Source organism: Takifugu rubripes, chromosome 11 (genome assembly GCF_901000725.2).
Source record: "Takifugu rubripes chromosome 11, fTakRub1.2, whole genome shotgun sequence".
In the NCBI taxonomy this organism is placed as follows: Eukaryota; Metazoa; Chordata; class Actinopteri; order Tetraodontiformes; family Tetraodontidae; genus Takifugu; species Takifugu rubripes.
The window spans coordinates 4,306,723-4,326,354 of NC_042295.1; the positions used below are offsets into that span (position 1 = coordinate 4,306,723).

At 43.6% G+C, this 19,632-nt stretch overlaps 1 protein-coding gene and 1 long non-coding RNA gene across 4 annotated transcripts; one reads left to right on the plus strand and one right to left on the minus strand.

The window, feature by feature from the left end:
- The first annotated feature begins 682 nt into the window (after nucleotides 1–682).
- On the plus strand, nucleotides 683–19,573 carry LOC105417035 (vasodilator-stimulated phosphoprotein). Of its 3 annotated transcripts, none has more exons than XM_029843555.1 (14): nucleotides 683–1,134; nucleotides 10,455–10,626; nucleotides 11,999–12,179; nucleotides 13,154–13,220; nucleotides 14,514–14,611; nucleotides 15,391–15,632; nucleotides 15,822–15,988; nucleotides 16,127–16,178; nucleotides 16,291–16,318; nucleotides 16,424–16,463; nucleotides 16,647–16,703; nucleotides 17,189–17,258; nucleotides 18,095–18,152; nucleotides 18,235–18,538. In XM_029843555.1, the coding sequence occupies exons 1-14, from the start codon at nucleotides 1,130–1,132 to the stop codon at nucleotides 18,267–18,269; spliced, it is 1,272 nt and encodes a 423-aa protein (XP_029699415.1). In that variant the 5' UTR covers nucleotides 683–1,129; the 3' UTR covers nucleotides 18,270–18,538. The 3 variants fall into 3 exon arrangements, with proteins under 3 accessions (XP_029699415.1, XP_029699417.1, XP_029699416.1); XM_029843556.1 differs by lacking the exon at nucleotides 683–1,134 and adding an exon at nucleotides 10,126–10,146; XM_029843557.1 differs by lacking the exon at nucleotides 16,647–16,703 and having other exon boundaries at nucleotides 18,235–19,573.
- LOC115251410 (uncharacterized) lies at nucleotides 6,805–7,510 on the minus strand. The gene is made up of 3 exons (XR_003889959.1): nucleotides 7,428–7,510; nucleotides 7,126–7,204; nucleotides 6,805–6,920 (listed from the first exon to the last, which is right to left on the minus strand). It is a non-coding gene; the product is annotated as an uncharacterized lncRNA (long non-coding RNA).
- Nucleotides 19,574–19,632: the final 59 nt, after the last annotated feature.

Here is a 19,632-nt window from a genome sequence, read left to right on the forward strand (position 1 = left end):
GGACCAAGACTCCTTTATCATCACTATATTTAGAACAGATTACTTCATGCTGTAATTTTTATACAAAGTTACATATTACTGAGTTTGGATTGCATTATTAATAGATTATCTAAGGACGGAGTGAAACTTAGATAAAGGCTTAAAAGCTTTATATTAAGAGCTATATGTTGCAGTAAACATGTTGCAAATTGGAGACAGATTTGTGATTAGTGTAAAACAACAGTCGTGAAAATAAATGAAAAGCACGGGATAAATGTGTACATATGTGTATGTGGTTTTGACGGAATTTTCTCTTCATGTGTCCTGATTTTCTGAAATTCAGGCATTGTCTGGGGAATCTCGGGATTAAAGAATACATTCTGGACAGAGTTCTCAAACCCTTTATTAGCTCTATTTGTATTTTGATAACGAAATATTACGGGAAATATTTGTATTTTAAATGCGTTACTTCAGAGCTTTTTGTAAAGTCGGATTAATGATTAAATGTTGTCCCAAAGTAAAGCTTTACTACGGCGTCGTCCCAGGTGCAAGTGCTGAAGTATAGTTGTCAACGCCTGCGTTAGATGTATATTGCTATAACCATGGCAACCACCCCGCAATGTCCAGAAATCAATCACCGATCACAATAGCAATTCATGGCGATGTCGGGATTTTACGACGCGGCGTAAACACCTCATGGGATGGCAGCCTATTTTGAAGCAGGCGGGTTGGGCCACTCCATGAAGTCACCAGGACCGACCGACTGACCGACGGAGACACAGCAGGAAAAGTCTGGTGATTCGCGGCTCTGGCTGTCGGAACACGCCGCAAAACCAACTGAGACTTGAAGAACGAAGTTTTTTGTGTGTAACCAGATTCTGACGGCTTTTGCAGCCTGGCCTGTAGCGGCCGAATGTGGGATAGTGATTCGAGTTGACGAGCCCGCTCCGCTCCCGTGTCTCCGCCCGCCCGCACAAACCAGGAAATCGTCGAGGTGTGCTTCTTTATCCCGCTGCCCCGTTTGCGGGTGTAGATGCGTGTTTTCCCAGCGACTTTTTGGCGCTTTTGTACTTGAAACACTTCTGTTTTGAAGCCGAGCCGGGCTGTGAAAGTCGGCCGAACTTGCCTACGCGGAGAGGATCTCTGAACAATGAGGTGGGTAAAGCGGCTCCAGTCCCTTCATCTTGAACGTGTTTCCAGGCTACAATTTCTGTCTTGACTACTAGTTTGACAAAAGACGACTGTTTAATCCCGACCCGGTCCGCCACATTGGCTCCTGCCTGGCGTTAAACGGATTTCTGGGGCTGAATCTCGACCTCTTAGGTGGTTTTTGGTGTTGTTGAAACTCCGGAGAGGCGCATATGACGCAGGTTTTGTGACCTTGGCTACTTGATAACTTGGAAAGAGAAGTGATTAAACTGCACCTTTTGCTCCAGAAATTAACGTCGTGACTCGAAGCGTTATTTTCGTCTAGCAGGGAATTAAAAGTTTTCGTTGCTGAGCCGGTGAGACTAAACTAAAGACACTTGTGTGTCTCCTGGGCTCTTTTTGTGCTCAGCCACACGAGCCATGAGGAACTAAAGCTGCAGGTAAACCGCAATGTTCCTATCAGGGGTCAGAGGGGGATGTGCCCCCCAAACACTGTCTGTGTTGATTCCTCCTCATAGGTGGAACGACCACGGTAAAGTTTTCCACCCTGAACACTTTAATCCGTCTGCTAACGCAGAGATTTGGAGCTAAATTGCTCTGGAGAAAGCTCACGTCCACAAATTCCACATCCTGCCACAGATTTGTGCTGTTTGCAATTACAGGCCACATCTTCTCCTGCCCGACTCTTCTCTCATTTCTCCTTAGTCTTAAGGTGACACTGCACAGCCTTTGAAAGCTCTACAAACCCATTCATTGTCACACAGACCTGGGACCCTCTCAACAATGGCTCTGGGTGCCTGTGCACATGCATGGTCCCAGGTCAAACTTTAATTAAAGCACAAACAAGAGGCACCCTCAGTGTATTAAAGATAGCAGCTAATGAGGCCATTAAGTTAATGCAGCAATCAGGAAAGATTACTGTCTTAACATACTTTAATACTTGGGAAGATTAATCCGGACCTTATCCAGCAAAGTAAGAGAAATTACAGAATTAGGAGAAGCATCTGTTTTTCATGTTTGGCTGCATCTCCTAATAGGTTTTGTTGAAGCACTATAAACATACAAACCTTTGCTCCAGACATGGAGGCTTAAATTGCTGCTCATCAGACAGTGAGATAAGCCCAGCACTCCAACAATGGCGCAAATGTCGGCCTGATAGAGTTTTATCCTTCTGTCAGAAAGTGTAATGAATCTTTTTGCAGGAATTCTGTGTGTGTTTGGGGGGTGGAGATATGCTGCCTTCCAGAGTGGTCAGTGATTGATACCCGACTTGATAAACGCGAAGCTTTATCTGGTTGGAACGCCGACCGGCCTCTCATTGTCCGCTCTCGCTACATCACCTTGTGTAATAGGTGAACACAAGAATGCAGCAGTGCTCGTGCCCGTTGCCGTTTGTCTGTGCGGTATGTAATTGTTGACACTGACATGTGGACTCATTTGGTCAAAGGTTCAGCTGTTTGGCCCAGTTTGGAACGTGTGTGTGAGCTGCCCGTTTGCTGAAACGCTACACTTATTGTGTTTGTTGTTGCACACGCCCTGTTCTTCCCCCGGTGCATCCCGACTGCTGCATCAGCAGTTCACACTTCTCTTAACCTTCTGGTGGGGTGTCACAGGAAGTGCTCCCATTTGATTCACTCTTATTGTTGGAGGTGAGTTCTGTTTGCCGCTCTGACTCACAGACTGGCTCATTGTGACTAAAGAACTTTTCCTGTCTGACACCAGCAGTGCGGCTGTTCCCCCCGAGCGTTTGCACACATGACGCCGGCATACACACTCACCAGGCTATAATCAGTCTGTTTAACAAAATGTTTGCTGTGAATGTCTTCCCTGTGTTCAGTTCGGTGTCTGGAAGTAATTCCAGAAGGAGCACCTCTGCACTGTCTCCATACACTCTTGTCTGAGAGTGTTATTGATCAGCCTTAAAAGCAGGAAAATGGCTTCCTCTCAGCCTCTCTGTGCTGTCAGCAGCGGCAGCAAATGGACAGGAATGCAACAGTGGTGTTTGTCTCTCCTGTAGAGCCAGTGAAGTAGATTTATTTTCATCTCAAGTCCAAGCAGGCTACCAGCTGTTGTCTAAACCATTCGGCAATTCGAGACAATGAAACACAGCGGTGTTGCGATAACGGTGTGATAATGCCGCGGTGGTGTTGTGTAATGCTTTTTCAACAGTATTTATGGTTGTTCATGTCTTTACTTGTCTGCTCAGCTAAATCTCTCAGAACACACTTCCAGGGTGTGTAGTCACTCTTCATCTCAAACTTGACCATCTGATAAAGTTGGATTTGACTTTTCTTTCAGTTTAATGTTGAGTTCAGCAGGTTGAAGTTTAAAAAAAGTCTCTGCCGCCTTATCATGTCTGCATCCACCGGAATCTCAAACTTTTTCCACTCTGTTTTTTTTTAAGGGTTAGATAGATTTGGTAGGTAGATTTTGTGTCGGTATCATTTCCTGTACTTTGTCCGCAGGCAGTGTTGCTGTTTTGATGCTGCTGTTGGCAGAAAAGATTCCCTTTTTCCGGTTAATGACATTGTTCTCTTTGAACGTGTGTTTACTGCAGTGGAGATGAAAGAGGTCAGCCTGTAGGTCATTGTTGCATGAACTGTATCACACTTTGAGGTTTCCAGAATGCGTTTCGTGTTAAGACTGCTCGCTCTTCAACGTTGGCGTGACAGAATGACGACAAAGCCCATGTGCTCCACCGCTCCACCCTCTCCATTGTTGATGTGGGTCTACCCTCTCAGCTTTTCTCACATTGCCCCCCCTCCCTTCAAACAGTTGCCCCCCTTTGGTCCTCCCACCTCTCATACTCATAAATGGGCCATTATGCGGGCCTTCCTCGTGGATTAGAAGCTTGGCTACAGGAGTTGATCAACATACAAACCTACTATTGTCTGGTTTGGGGCAACATCAGCTTCCTCCATGGCGGTCTCTTCTTTTATTCTTCAATTGCGCATAATTTAAGCAGCATGCCTCACAAAAATCTCGGTGTTAAGTATTATTAAGCCTGTGCTGTGGGTCCAGAAGGTGGAAAACACATCTGTAGGCACATCCTGAGTATTGGATTATGACGTGCTGGTTCATGGTTAAGAGTGAGTTCCACTGCAGCGACAGTGAAGATAAACGTGGCCTCCGGAATCTCCCCTCATTTATTCCTGCCAGATCAAGCAGATGGTGCAGGGATGCCATGCAGACCTATTTGCCGGGAAACAGCTGTTCAGATGCTGTTCGCTGGCATAGTTCACAACCAGTGCAGCATCTGGTGTTAATGAAATGTATGAACTGGAGCTCCAGTTTGGAGAAAACTCCTGTGATGCCAATTGCTGCGTGTTGATCATCCTCTTGGAGACTTGGCTTCAACACTTTATCACAGACTCTGCGGCTCTAAACTGCCGTTTATGTCATCACATGCTAACAGCATAGCTGTTGACAGACTCCCGGAAGCTCATCTACAACTGCAGATTATGACTGTAGATTTTAATCAAAGGTGCTTAAAGACTCCCAAATTTGTACAGTGTATACTGTCCTCCACAAGAGGGATTAATACTCTGGATTGTGCATACTTACAAAGCAATCAGGGTCTGTCAACCATCTTTCGCTGCTTATGCTCCTCTCAGGAGGTCAGAACCTGGCCAGAAAGGTCTCTGTCACAGCTGCAGGATGGATTCACTCACACACAAAGGGTTTTTTCTGTGCTGCTCTCCTCTTTGTTTCATGTTGATACCGTATGTAAGCACATTTGTAAGCATACACAAATGGCCTTCTGAAAGCCCAGAAAATCACCGAAGACTGTCTCTGGTCACCCGTACCTCCAACAGTTGTACATTTCGGGCCGAGACTGAGCAAACACTCTCCACTTTGCTCAGACACAGGTGCAACACCCGCCGACCATTGTAGTCACCCCCAACCTCCACCAGGGCCACCTGACTGCCCCATACTTCCCACTCGCCCTGTGACTAAATCAGACATTTGCACAAATTGCCCACAGCAAAAGAGTTGGTGCTGAGCGTGAGCTCTGCTCTGGTGCTCTTCACTGCCTCCTCACCAACAGAGTAATTAAATTAGCAGATGACACAGCTTCCAGGTTCATAACTGGAGGCGATTACTGGCTATGCAGAGCGGTGAGGAATGAGCAACCTATCTGTCGCTGGTAAAATCAAAAACTGTGGCCTTAAACCACCCCTCTATATTTTAATGACACCACACTGGTCTTTCTTTGTTCTCTGTGTTTTATTTAGTCTTCAAAGTCTAGCTGGTAAAATGTCCACCAGTTTCAGAGCTACAGGAAGCATTCCCAGTATAGACAATATGGCAATGGTATTTACGCAAATACTAGGAGGGATCTGGTCAGGAAGCTTTGCCACAAGGCTGTACTGGTCTGACTTGCTGCCACTGGAAGAGGAGCTCCTCCACCAGATTTAGTCCCAGTGCAGCCACAAATCAAGCCAACCCTATTGGCATTTGTGATTTACGTTTGATCCTTTCAAAGCAAAATGCACCATGATGTCACCAAGGGTTTTTAAGAATTTTAAATCCACTCGATTGATGCATGGGATGGCTGATGGGCAGAAAGGTCATCTGCATTCAGCGGGTCTGCATCTAAATGGATGCCAGTAGTCCAGAAACAGCTGTGTGCAGTCAGCCATTCTGTCTTTCAGATGCCTGACTTGGTGCTTACAGCACTCTCCTTACATTAACTTAAGGCAGCACTTACACACTGTAGTATGGTGGTGCTGTAGATGCACGTAGCACGGATTGTGTTGTTTTGTAGAAGAAAATAAAAAATATGTCTGCTCCAAGCTCAGACACAATATTATTTTGATCAAATATTTAATAGTATAAACACAAGCATGTATAAATTCTTTCAGTTCACTGGAAAATGAGTGAGTTTAATCAGTCAAAAATAGAAAAAGGAACTTGCAGAAGTATTTTTGTTGAGTTGAAATCATCACGGCAGCAGCTCAAATGTGGCACTCAGGCCAATCCATATGTTGTGCTGCTGCTGTAGTTTTGTTTAATGAGGGATGATCATGTCTGTAGAAGCTGTTTGTGCAGGATGTTGCGTGAAGTCTGTCCGTCTGTCTGCTCCCTCTTAGTCTGGTCGGTTGAGCGTCGGCATCTGGTGCTCGTACTGCTCCGTTAATACAGTTTCAGTTGGCTGCAGAATAATCAGAACAATGTCGATAAGCCAGTTTAGAGCTTCGACTGTAATAAGCGCTAGATGTAGGTGACGTAGGCTGTTTCTATGTGAATATGCTGCATAACCAGAGTAAACATCACTTTCTCCTCCCCTAATTTGTGTCTTTCATCAGGGCAAGTTAGATGGTTACTAAATGTTAAACTGGTGCTCAGGGTCAGTTCATGTACAGTTCAGGTACAAAAATGTCTCACTTTAAAAAGGATGCATGTCACAACCGTGTGAATCCCCGGCAAGCTGAAAACCCCCATTTTTTGACGTCTTTATTGTTTTATAATAATCTGTTGTTGCTGACGCCTCCTGTGCATGCTCACAATAGTGGATTTTTTTAAGTGATGCAACCCTTTCTTTAGGTGTATGGATGGAAGTGCTGGTTCCTGTCTTGAGCCTCTGGGATTGGGTATAGTCTACAACATGTGCAGTAATTCTCTGCCTTTTTTTATTTAATCTTTGAGAATTTTGTTGGTTTTTTATATACAAGTTTTTACCAGCTCAAAGGGAAAGACAGACTAAGTTAGAAAGGAGGATTAGATCATTATCTTCAGAGCAGCTGGACCTGCCTCTTCTGTTTTTGTCTTGGTTGAGGATGTGATCCAACCTGTAAAAGGAATTGCGCTTCGTGAGGAGGACAGAGATTGTTCCAAATATGGGCTTGAAGTGTGCCAGTCATGCACCACGACTCCCAACACACGCACACGCACACACACACACACACACACACACACGCTCAGGCTGTCCCAAAAATGGAAAAGAACTCAGAACTTCTGTAATAACAGTATAATAAAGTGTTTTTTCCTTTTAACCTGATCTGTTTTCTTCTATGGGTTTAACTGTTGAAGAACAGCTGAGTTGACACTGGTTTCTGGCTGATACCATGGGAACCTGTAGAAGAAAACATAGGCCCAGTATATTATTAAATTCTTCAGAAATTTCTTCGTGGAACTTTGATTCAGTCCATATATTGAAAATGTATTTCAGTTTAATGGGCGGGACACTTAGCATTATCAGTACTATGAATTGGAATATTTGCTATGCAAAAAGCTTTCATTACACTACATTATCTGTTAGTGCTGATAGAATATATAAAAGAGATGTATCACAATACCCTGATTTCCAGTTGTGAAAATGAAACAGCCATTTTTAGTAATACGCTTGATTAAGCAACGATCCTCTTTACCAGCATTAATGTTCCAAATGTTGATTAAAAGTTAATTTTAATCAGGCGTGTTGAGCAGTAGCAGCAGGAGTCACAGCCCCTCAGAGGTCACAGCACTGTTCCTAACATGCACGGCCCCCTTTGCTGTGGTCATTGATAGTAGCAGAACTCTGGAAAGTCAGGAAAGAATGATGAATGATTACCGGTACTGTGTATGTGCTGATATTGGCAATTATTGAACTGTTATTTTCTTTTTATTTAGGCTAGAAAGCATTTCAGTTGCAGTTGCTAACTTGCATATTTCAAGGCTGATGTAGTTTAAGACTAAACCAGTTAGTGGGTCTGAGGGTATTTGGAAAAGCAAGCCGCTTTTTCCATGTTTGTTGTTGAGGGAAGATTTTGATTTTTGTGAATTCCTTAGGCAAAAATCAGTGCTCTGAGAAGAGTCTGTGGCTTTCTCCATCTGGAAGGACCATGATTCACTGGGTCCTGCCTCTGTAGAGCATTAGAAGTTCTCTCACTGGTTGGCCTTCTAATTCCTTTAGAAATGGAGACTTACAGCCTCTCAGTGGCCAGTGGTTATTCTTGGTGATGATTTATGTATTAAATTTGATTAATTCAGGCTGAGTTGACTGTCTTTGTCAGAGACGGTTGTTAGCTGTAACATTGGCAGCTGGCATAATATCACTGATAAACATCTTATCTGTACTGTATATAAACTGTGTATTATGTAATGTGTGTTTTTGCTGCATGAGCACCACATCTTCCAGCAGATCCTGAACGATTTGATTGAGGGAGATGGGGAGGAAGTGAGGTGAGGAGTGACAGGGGAGAGGAGGATGGTAGCAGCAGAGCCACTGGGCCTGACTGTACTTGCCAGCACATTTGGAGAAAAGTCTGCAAGCACAGCCTTATACAGGCATTTCTAAGAGTGCGTGTCCTAGCTGAGCGCTGTTTTCCTGTTAACCCCTCAGTGACTGACAGACCCCAGGGATGAGGAACTCGCTCAAACTGTAATAACTGCAGATTATGCTGGATTGTGTCAGTTTGTTTTCCTCCAATCATGTCAGCCGTTCCTGAGGTGGGTTTTATTAAAGACCGTCTCCCATGTAATGCTTTCAACCCCTCTTAAACTCAGGTTCTCACGTTCTGGATTTTCATTCATATTCGTCCTTGCTGCTGTTGGAGTTTCTCCGTCTTTCTGCTTTCATCCCTAAGGTTGGATTCAGCTTTCTGAATTTTAATAACACAATCAGTTTTAACAATCCTCTGATTGTGCCGTCTCTCTGTATACTGTACATGGGACTTAAATGATGTGGTGTAAGTCCCTTAGCACTACTTTAAGCTATTTTTTTAAACAACACTGGATTTCTATGTAGTAATGAAAAAATCTGCAGCCTCGAAAGTCTTTCAACTCTCTTGTTTCACTTTATTGGTGACTCTGGTGAATCTGTCTTTAAAAACCAAAAACTTACATCCTCCTGTATATTCAGACATCTTAACATAAAGTTAAGAATTCTATTCCAGTCATTTGGAGGTCAAATATTATTAAGAGTGTCATACTTTCCATCCCAGTCATCTTCTGCAGCTTCCTGTATGAGGTGTGTCTGGGTCAGCAGTTAGGCTTGTGTCAGGAGGTTGACAGGTGCTGAGGCCTTGCACGATTCTTTTATCAGTGCACCAGTGCAGCGCTTGCTTTCAGTGTCCATTCTATTATCAATAATACAGTGGTTCACTCTGGGTCTCACTCCTGGCCGATGCTGTCCTGCCATTAAATATGCATCTATTTTTCCCAGTTGTGTTGTTCTGTCCCCCCCCTCTTTTCATCAGGCTCTCTTCGGCTCTCTTCTGAAGTGTAATATACGGTAATAGTATTTAGTGACATCTAAATCAACCGCTTGTGTTTTAAACTTTTATCCAGCCCCTGTTTCCTACACGCCCCTTAGAGTTAAAATTTAAGGTAAGAAATGGTCAGTCTGTACAGCGCACATCCTTATTAGTCAGATTTTAAAATACTTTTTTGTCGATGAGCATTTATTGAACAGAGTGTTGGTAAATAAGTGTATGGACACTGATTGCCCAGGCTAAGATCATCCTTATTAGGCATGCAGGGAGCAGGAAGTGGGCTGACCCTTTGGTGTGGCGTCACAGGAAGCAGCAGATTGTATCATGGGTGAGGACAGATGGAGGGAGAGGTGGAAGAGATGGATTAAGGAGCTACTGGGAAAGCTCCGGCAGACAAATAGGGGGGCAGTAGCCCACATCTCTTCTTGTCGGATCTTATTTGCCCGTCTGGTGTGCCCCCTCTTGAGTCACACAACCATTTTAAATCAATGCTTTTGTCCCAGGACTTATTTCTGACTACGTCCTCGGTAAAGAGGTGACAGCTGATGCAAAGCAGCGAAAGATTCCAAAGCTTCTTTTATTCGGAGCTCAACACAACTTCCGGTCTTTGTTGGCTTCCGTTGTGACCTTATTTGACATCAAACTAATCAGTCTCTCCAGAGATAAACATGTGTGTGTTCCACAGCTCGATCTTTCACATCTCATTGTTTCAAGATGTGTTCTAATATTCTAAAACAAAGGCTGCCCTTTACTTGTTTTCCATAGAGTCATCATGGTCGGATGTCTTCAGTGCTAACTTAGTTTCAGCATGTATATTTACAAGGTGTGTAAGTGCTTTCTGTTTCTTCTGAGCTGTGCTGTTCTTGTATATGTACGGCATTAACTACGTGGCGTAGATCTACTTGTGCATTTGTTTGCAAGTCAAGGAAAAAGTTTTTCTCCGTGTTGGGAGTAAACGTCAGTTAGTTTTATTGATTGTGTTGTTGTTATGGTCTCAAAGCAAAGTATCTTCCCTTACAGCTGCATTTCATATTAAAACTGGTTAAATAACCCATGGAAAATGTGTTATGTCATTTATTTAGGCGTAATCTAACATTCAATTGAAATGATTTTGTGTCTTTGCCGTTTCAGTGAGTCCAGTATTTGCCAGGCTCGGGCCACTGTGATGATCTACGATGATGGCAATAAGAAGTGGCTACCGGCTGGTGCTGGACCCCAAGCCTTCAGCAGAGTCCAGATCTATCACAACCCCACCAACAATGCCTTCAGGATAGTGGGACGCAAGATGCAGACAGACCAGCAGGTACGAACGCCACCTTCGGGCTTGTTGTGCTGCATGCTCGTGGACCTCAGGCAGCGTGAGCATGAAAGTGAGCGACGGACTATTTTCGTCTGTGGTGACATCACATGCAATGTCTGGGGGATTATAAAATCAGTATATTTATTGTGCATTTCACCAGAAAGCCCACAAATAGTTGTATTTGCTTTTTAAATATATCCAGAAAATTTAAAGGGCAAAATCAAATTTGAAGTCTTATAAATGAATAAATTACGGTTTTGACACAGACACTGTAGTCAGATAGGTTGTTGTTAAAATACATTAAAGGACAAACTCTTGCCATGGCATACCAGCTAGTTGAGTAAGAGAAAAGGCTAGTTTTTCTGTTTTGTGGCGGTGGCTCATGAGATCATATCGGGTCGCATCGCCTGTGCAGAAACTGGCGGGGCTGAATTTTGAGGGGTCTATTTTAGATGACACGGCTGCTCACCCTGCTGCCATAGTGTCTCTCTTCTTTAAACATTCAAGGCTCCTGAGTGTTCCCCAGAGATGGCTCTTAGCATGGATGGTGTTTCCTGTTAGATAGATGGCTCCTTCAATCATTTCCTGTGACAATTTAAGCAGAAGCTTGATACCCAAAAAAAGACTTTGTGTGATGGGATGTGACTTAAAGTTGGTGGCGGATGCAGGAACAGAGAAGCTAATGAGTTTCTTGATGTCTTTTCCTTTCTGTTTACTCTGGGTTTAAATATGGGATGGCCTTTGTTGCTTTCACACTTGTCTCTTCAATTAGTTTAATGCACCACACGCTGGCTGGATGATTACAGTGCTTTGAACCTGGCAGGTCTGGGATGTGGAGGTGTTTCTGTAAGCATATCAACCATTTTATCTATATTTTAAATATTAAAAACTTCACTTTTATTACAGGCTTTTCCCCCCAGTAATAGAGCATTCTTCATTCTTTTCTACATTTTGTCAGTGTTGGCTTTTGGAATGCTGCTGTGTGCAGTGGGGGCTGAACTTGCTACATTGGCTTTTCACTGCACGTTGCCCGCTGTGATAATCACCCTGACAGGGTCTCGTCTCCTCCTCCTCTTTGCTCTGTGGAATCCAGAGGCTGTTAAACAAATAGAGGAATGGTGCATCAGCACATTCAGTCAGAGCTTAAACCAGGATCATTTTTTCTGCATGGTTTATAGGCTGCACAACTCCTGCTGGGCCAAATGTAACCTGGGTTAATGCCACACCGCTCCAATTTTAAGGATAATCAGAATTGTGGGATTTACTGTATATTTCTCCAGGCTGTAGGGCCTGTCTCTCAGATTCTAGCTTTTGAATTAACTTGTATTTTTAGCATTTTTGATTGTATGTAATCCCTCCACCTTTGTTTCCACAGGTGGTTATAAACTGTCCAATCGGGAGGGGGCTCAAATATAACCAAGCCACGCCCAATTTTCACCAGTGGCGCGATGCCCGCCAGGTTTGGGGTCTCAACTTCGGCAGCAAAGAGGATGCTACCCTCTTTGCCAATGGCGTTGCTCATGCTCTGGAGGTGCTCAGCTCTATGGCAGATGCGGGTAAATGCATTTCTGATGCCTTTTTGCGTTTCTTGTTTATTAGCATAGTAAATGCCTTCACATTAGGTAAAGTAGGCATTAAAGGGAGTGTGCTGTGTTTGATCTTCTTTGCTGCTCTTTATGTGCTGCTGGTATAATATTACACTCTAAAGTGCATGTGTTTTCTGTCTTCTTAAAGTGCTGTTGAATTTGATTATTCCCTGCTCCTCAACTGATTTTTTTTCCCTATTCATTCTGATCCAAATAAGATTGATTTCCTCCCAACTATAAAAAGAACAGCCTGCAAGCTTTTCTCCAGTCCTGCTCCCATAAAATTCTGCTGTACTAAAATGCTTTAGCGAAGCAAATTCTCAGATATTTCAGGTCATCTCTAGGTCACAGGCTGTTTGTTCCACAGTGCTCTGACTTGCTCCGCTGCCTGGATAGGCATCCATGGAAGTAAAAGCACAGACGGCTGCAAAAATCAGTGTCGCGTACATTCATTCCTAAATAGTTTCAGGGCAGTGGTGAATGTTTTTCTTCAGTGGTCATCTTTCTAAGCTTCTTATATTTGGGACCTTACTGCTCAGTTGTGTCTGGGTATCATAAATTTCTGAACATGACAAATGCAAACATTTTATATTTGTAAAATACTCAAGGTCATATGGGACAATCCCATTTGACGTCATCACTATGTAAAGGTCAGCGTTCACTTGCAGGGCCATCACAACCTCAAATTTATGATGGTTTAGTTTTACATATTTGGCAAATATTCAAACAGGAACCCCTGAAGTTTAAAAGCGTTTGTTTGGTGCATCAGATGAGTCCCGCTTGCGAAACTCGTACAGACCTGGACATCTGCTTCTTTTGCTTTCAAGAACTGTTTCAAATTCCCAACATCCAAATCCATGACAGAAATAACTAAATTAATTTGGTCATGAGTATCTGAAAGTTATTGTGGCTGTTAAACTGTTTGCGGTCTTGTGTTTTGGCAGGCTATGCCACGCTTCCACGTCCAGTGTCAAATGGTCCTTCCCCCGAAGAGCTGGAACAACAGCGCAGGTACAAGAAAAATCCTGGACAGTTCAGTTAAACTGCCCTCTCATGCAAGCGAAATATCCTGCATAATGAATTCTACTAAAGACCTTGAAATGTTAGGAACTATAAATCATATAGAAGATGACAGTTTGCAGTCTGAATGTCTGATAAAGCAGCAGTTTTCAGAACACTTTTAAATGAAGAGCTCATACAATAAAGTGCTGCGCACAACCCTGCACCACCTTGTTAAAAATGTCCTTCTGGCTTCAAATTCAAAAGGCAGATACAATTTAGAGAAATGATTAAATTGACCTCATTTGTTATATTGATTAATAGAACTGTAATTGAAATTGGGATTCCAATCTGTATAATCTTATTGTCGTCAAGGAACAAAACATGGTTGTGTGGTATTGTAGTAAATATTGCCCCCTTGGTTTATTGAACCACAACTGTGACGGTTACATTGGCACAGTCTGACTCACACACATGCAGAGGATTTACTGGCATTAGCCTGAATGTGTTAAACCCTCTCTGTTGGCCCCTGTAGGCCAAAGGTTAAAAGAAATGAGCAAACACTTTTCCAAGCAACCTCACCTTTCCTGAATTCCTAGCAAGACACGCTGCAGTGGCACCGTCATGGCATTAACCTTTTAATCTTATTGAGTCTAAATGTGTAATATGCGATACAGACTGGGAGACTGTGACACTGTTTCTTTGCCTGCATTTAAAACCCTAAAATAGAGCTGCGGTGCTCCATGTGTGTTCATGCCCTTTAGTCTGATCTGCAGTATTCACGAGTATAGCAATAACCTCTCTCCACACCTCCGCCATGCACATATGCTCATCCATCCGCTTAACTCAGAAACATCAGCTCGCTTTGGACAGATAAATGTGGATGGGGCTGTGCAGGTTTGTAGATGTGAACAGTCGGTGAGCTTGCAAGTTTACAGCTGTGGAAAATTGCAGACGTGGTGTTGGGGTAAAGGAGAAGAAGCGAATTATGGCCATATGAATTGGGCCACAATGTCCTGCTGAGGACTATGAAGTGGCAGGCAAATAAAAACTATAAACTCCACCTGAATAAAGCCCCTGACTGCAGCTCGCTATGTCAGGCCCACTAGTAACTGGCTGGAATGGATATGAAACGATTGATGCTGGGAGAAATTCTTTTTGAAACAGCAGTTGGAAGTTAAATATATACATGAAATTGTAATTAATCTGTGTTGTTCTTGTTTCACCTGGATGATGCATGTCAGTGGCTGCTGTTTGCATATCGGTGCTGGTGACAGATGTTTTTGTTTTGTTTTTGTTTTGCAGGCTGGAGCAGCAGGAACGGGAGAGACAGGAGAGAGAAAGACAAGAGAGAGAGCGTCAGGAAAGAGAGAGACTGGAACGAGAGAGACAAGCTGCTGCAGGTCTGAAAACATCCTCTGGCTGATCAGATATTCAGATATTCATAGACTTTAGCTGTTTTCTAATTTGACCTTTCATTTTTTGGTTTGTTAGTCGGTTGTCTACAGACCTGCTGAAAGTACACATTCCGTAGGTTCTACACATGTTACTATGTGTTGGTGTGAATGATGCATAAAGCTGCTGATCAGTCAGTCAAACTCCTCAGGGCTGGTTTCCTCTTGTCCTAACATGTATCTGGAATGAGCTGAAAAGACGTGGTCAGCTTTCTGAAGGTCCACTTCAGTAGGTCTGCAGCCTAAATATGACATCATTAAAAAAAAAAGATTCCTCAATTATGACCAGAAATCAATACTTTACAAAGCCCAATGTTTAACTGGTTGCTTTTGTAAATGAATGTAACCATGATTGAGACACTGTTTTCCTCTGCCACTTGAACACAGCGTGTGCTCCACATATCTGCTGTGCTGTGGTGAAGATCTCAACCCTCCGCATCGAATTTGAAGGATATTTCCTGATTATTATTATTAGCATATTTGATTCAATTAAGCTGATCTGGACAGTGTTGGACGCATGAGAAACTCTAATTGTTGATAATTGACAGTTTCATGTGGTTGTGAGGAAATTGGACGATAATGATGGAATAGGCAAAACATAATGTGTTGGTTTAAAGGAGCTGTTTGAATTTGTGGGTCACTCTTACTGGTTCTTTAACAGTTTGAAACTTAGGACAGTTGACAGAATTGTAGCAACTGTTATGATTTGATTCATTGTTTGTTTCTAGTCCCTATTCCTCCAGCTCCTCCAGCTCCACCATTGGCTCCTGGAGGTCCACCTCCTCCACCAGCGCCTCCTCCACCCCCCGGTCCTCCTCCTGCCTCTGGTATCCCTCCACCACCAGGGCCACCTCCTTCAGGCCCCCCTCCAGCCCCACCACTGCCTAGTGGCGGAGGAGGGGGAGGAGGAGGTGGAGGGGGAGGTTTGGCAGCTGCCCTCGCTGGAGCAAAGCTTCGCAAAGTATCAAAAGTAGGTTTTAAGCAAGTTTATTTCCTAAAAGAAAGGTGCACTCTGACGATCTGCTTTTGAGTTCACCTTGACAGAGTGTCGGGAATGTAATGGCAGAGTCTTGTTGCTTCCATCAATGATCATTAAATTATCATGCTGGAGCTTGTTCGCTGATCCTTCTGACCATGTTGTGCTCTCTACTGCCCTCAGCAGGAGGACGGAGCTACTACAGGTCCAATCGGCCGAGCTGACTCCAGCCGCAGCAGCAATTCTTCTATTGGAGGAGGAAGTGGAGGAGGAGGAGGTGGAGGAGGAGGAGGAGGTGGAGGAGGAGGAGGAGGTCTGATGGGTGAAATGAGCGCTATCCTGGCACGCAGGTGGGTGACATCACAAACATGAATTCAGACAAATCATTTGAATAGTTTTAAAGATAAAAGTTTGTCGGTGTTCTCTTGTGACAAATAAAGCAGTGCACTTTTAATTTCTTGCTGTGACCGACTTTTGTTTAACCTTAGGAGAAAAGCTGCAGACACAGGAGAGAAGCCACCTGTGAAAGTACAAGAAAATGTGAGGATCACAAAATATTTTTAATGTCTAAATTTTAAAGCACGCTAACATGCTAGCAAGACAATTCCAATGCTGGGTTTCTGATGACTCAGAAGGTCTCTTTCTCCTGCAGGATGATTCAGAGCCTCAGAGTCAGAGCGGTGAGTCTTGAATATTTCCATTTGTACCTCACCACCTACATACATTCTTATATAGAAATTAAATTACTGCGCAGAGTTCATCACTGAGGTCTCCTTTTTTCTCAGACACTCTGAGAAGACCCTGGGAAAAATCATCCATGGTCAGGTAACGCAGCATTCTGTTCTTTTTCCCCCCCCTACCGTCGCTGAATCCACCTCTACCATGTGTTTGAACTAACAGTCCATCAGTTCTCCACCAGTATGACTGTGGTTGTGTGAACATGTGTTTTTGTGTGTGAATGTCTTCCATTTCTGTTCTAAGAGGAGGGTGTGTGTGTCTCACTAACAGGAATAATTCCATCACCAAGAGCATGGACTCCACTTCCTCATTGTTCCAAGGTTCCAGGTATACATGTTGTCCCCTTCACTCATGACCATTGTCCTTCCCTTCTTGCTTATCCTCTTTCTTCAGGTTAGCGCCGCATCATCTTAAACCCTCTGTAGCGTTTCACAGTGGATTAAACCATCTCATGGATCTGAGGGGTTTTCGTAACCGTGCTGCTGGTGTTCTTCCTCTTTATGCTGAAATATAAGCACAGCAGCCTGATGCAATATTGCTTATTTTATGGGTCACCACCCACTACTGTGGTTTCATTCTGTCTTATATTGGATAACTTGTGTTTAAAGTTGCCAGGTACCAGAATGACCTCCCTCCTTCTTGGGTTTTAGTACATCTCTGTGTCTCTCCATCCTCTGTTCTCTCCTCCCTTTGATGCTATGGTGAATAGCTTTATTGACAGCTGGCCTGTCAGCACAGCACCGTGGACCAACTCAGCTCTTTATGGCAGACGTGCTCAAATGTTTCCCATTTGTCCATTTATTGTCTTCTAGAGCCAAGCCTGCTGGCAACAACAATGACACGGGTGGAGTAGAAGAATCAGACTTGGAGAAAATGAAACAGGTGAACATCTTTATGCCACTTCTAGGGGTATATAGATGTAAATCTGCATCCAAGTGCAGCAAATTAGAATTTTTTATGAAGGTGGTGCAGTTTCTGGTTATTTTTGTTACATTTGAAATTAGTTACATTCTGGAAAATACGCTTGAAAGTTACAGAACAGTCTTTCTGTCTGGTGTTAAAATGGTTAAAGGCAGCTACAGCAAACACCTCTGACTTCTGAGAATGAGATAAAAGAGCATTGTTGAAACCCAGTCTTGGAGGGCTGCAATCCAGCCAGGTTTTCTACCCACCAGACAACTCTTCACCTGGGTGCCCAGCTGCCTTGGTGAAAGCCGATTTCTGCCTGGTTGGACAGAAAACCCCGATGGATTGCAGCCCTTGAGGACTGGGATGCGACACCCTCGAGAGATATTCAGCAGCTGACCTACTTATTGGGAGGTGCAGCATAGAATGTAAATCTCCTGTGGAGGCATACATACACCTGTGGGAGGCTCCAGGTTGACCTGGGAAAAGCGTTTTTATTTGGTAAAACCAAGAGCAGCTAAAGATAGAGAAGGTGGAGGTCAGGCTGGTTCCAGCTGCAGGAGGAAGAGGTGTTAAAGTGTTAAAGATGTGGTTCCCATCAAGACAGTGAGCTAAAGAAAATTCCTTCACGTTTCCAGAGGAAAGTGGTTAAAATGGTCAAAGCTTAAAAGTCCTGGAGAGGCGGTGTTGATCCGCAGACCTTTGTCTGCATCTTTACAGCCACACACACGATTGTAAAACTGGCACAATGATTGGAGATGTAGTGGTGACCTCGGAGACATAACTGTAGCCATTTACTGTCTGCTCTGCAGGAGATTCTGGAGGAGGTGCGGAAAGAACTCCAGAAAGTAAAGGAGGAGATCATCGGAGGTAGGATCCGGTTCATGTTCTTTACTAATGCTAGTCTGGTGTGCAGAATTCTGTGTTAACGGCTTCTTCTCTTCTTTGACAGCCTTTATTCAAGAGCTGCAGAAAAGAAGCACATAGTCTGCTGAGTTTCAGGTTTGAGGGATGTGATGGATGGAGGTCATCGTGGTTCCTGTCCTCCACTGTGCCCTCCCGCGTAGCCCAGGGATTTTTTTTCTCCTCGCATATTCACTTTCTCTTTTACATGAACACGTGAGCGTACTTGTGTCTAGTTAATCATATTCTCTTCATCTGAACAGTAACCCAGAGAAGCTCCTCACGCTTCCGTCTGTTGATCACTCAGAAATATCAGGGAGGCGATTCCGTCTGTCCTGTCTCTACCTGAGCATTCACCTCCTCCCCTCCTGTCTTCTGTATACTCCAATCGTTAGAGCACACAGCTGCGGCCACAGTTCTTCCAGCTCACCTTCATCGTCTACTTACTTTTCTTCAGAAAACCCCACCACTTGTGTCTTCTTCCTTCTGCTATCAGACACTCCATGAACTGGTGGAGCAGTCCTCAGTATTCAGGGACGGTGTATTAATCACTTTTCTACTGTACAAACAGATGCTGGGAGTCTTTCTCAGGCGGTAAACGGTTACTCAGTCATGACCCACTGCTTGAATTAGTTGAGTTCTAACATCTGGTAGCGAGTTATTGTCTCTTATGGTAGTTAGAGATGTAACAATGATTTCGGATGGAGATGGAGACCCCCCCAATCCCGGACCCAGACTACTGCAGTGTCTCTCCCTCAAGTGGACTTTAAACTCCAGCAGCGACTGAGAAGGCAACCACACCAACCTTCAGCGCTGTGAGCCCACCGTGCTGGAGGAAGAGCAGACGAGCAAAGGGAATGTGACGGACGACAGGAGCGTGTTGTAGTTTTATGATATGAGAAATAATTCTCTTTGCATTGCACTTGTTTGAGAGGAAGTGTGTGTTTGTGCCGCACTGCCTTGACAGACTATTCCCTCACAAAAATGAGACATTAGTTGGACGGTGCTGTGATACTGCACTGTGCTTCTGCTGGTTAATTTCTTCGGTTCTAGCTATGTTTTATTGAAACGGCCATGATGAGGTCAATTAATTTGGCCACGACCAACTGCCTTGATTATAAATATATAAATATATATATATATGGAAAATATATATTTGTTTTGAGGGAAAACGTTAGCAAAAATGAAATGGTGTCTATTTTAATTGAAATGACTGGTGAATGGGGATTTTTGGTTTTTTTTCTTCATTTTTTTTTCTTATGGAATTGTTTTGGGTTTCTTTTTTCTAATAGTCTAGGCTTTTTACACTGAAAAATTAAGAAAATGGCTTAGAGACACTGGATTAGAAATGCCTTTATAGTCAAATACAGCTGCTTCTTGAAATGCATTCTGTTGTCCGACTAATCTTTAACTATTCTGTCTGCCTTAAAATACAATATACATGGAT

Bases quoted from the DNA above. Each gene is read 5' to 3' on its own strand.
- LOC105417035 (XM_029843555.1), top strand. The intron at 16,319-16,423 runs GTGAGTCTTGAA...CTTTTTTCTCAG, and splicing joins AGAGCCTCAGAGTCAGAGCG to ACACTCTGAGAAGACCCTGG. The intron at 16,464-16,646 runs GTAACGCAGCAT...TCTCACTAACAG, and splicing joins GAAAAATCATCCATGGTCAG to GAATAATTCCATCACCAAGA.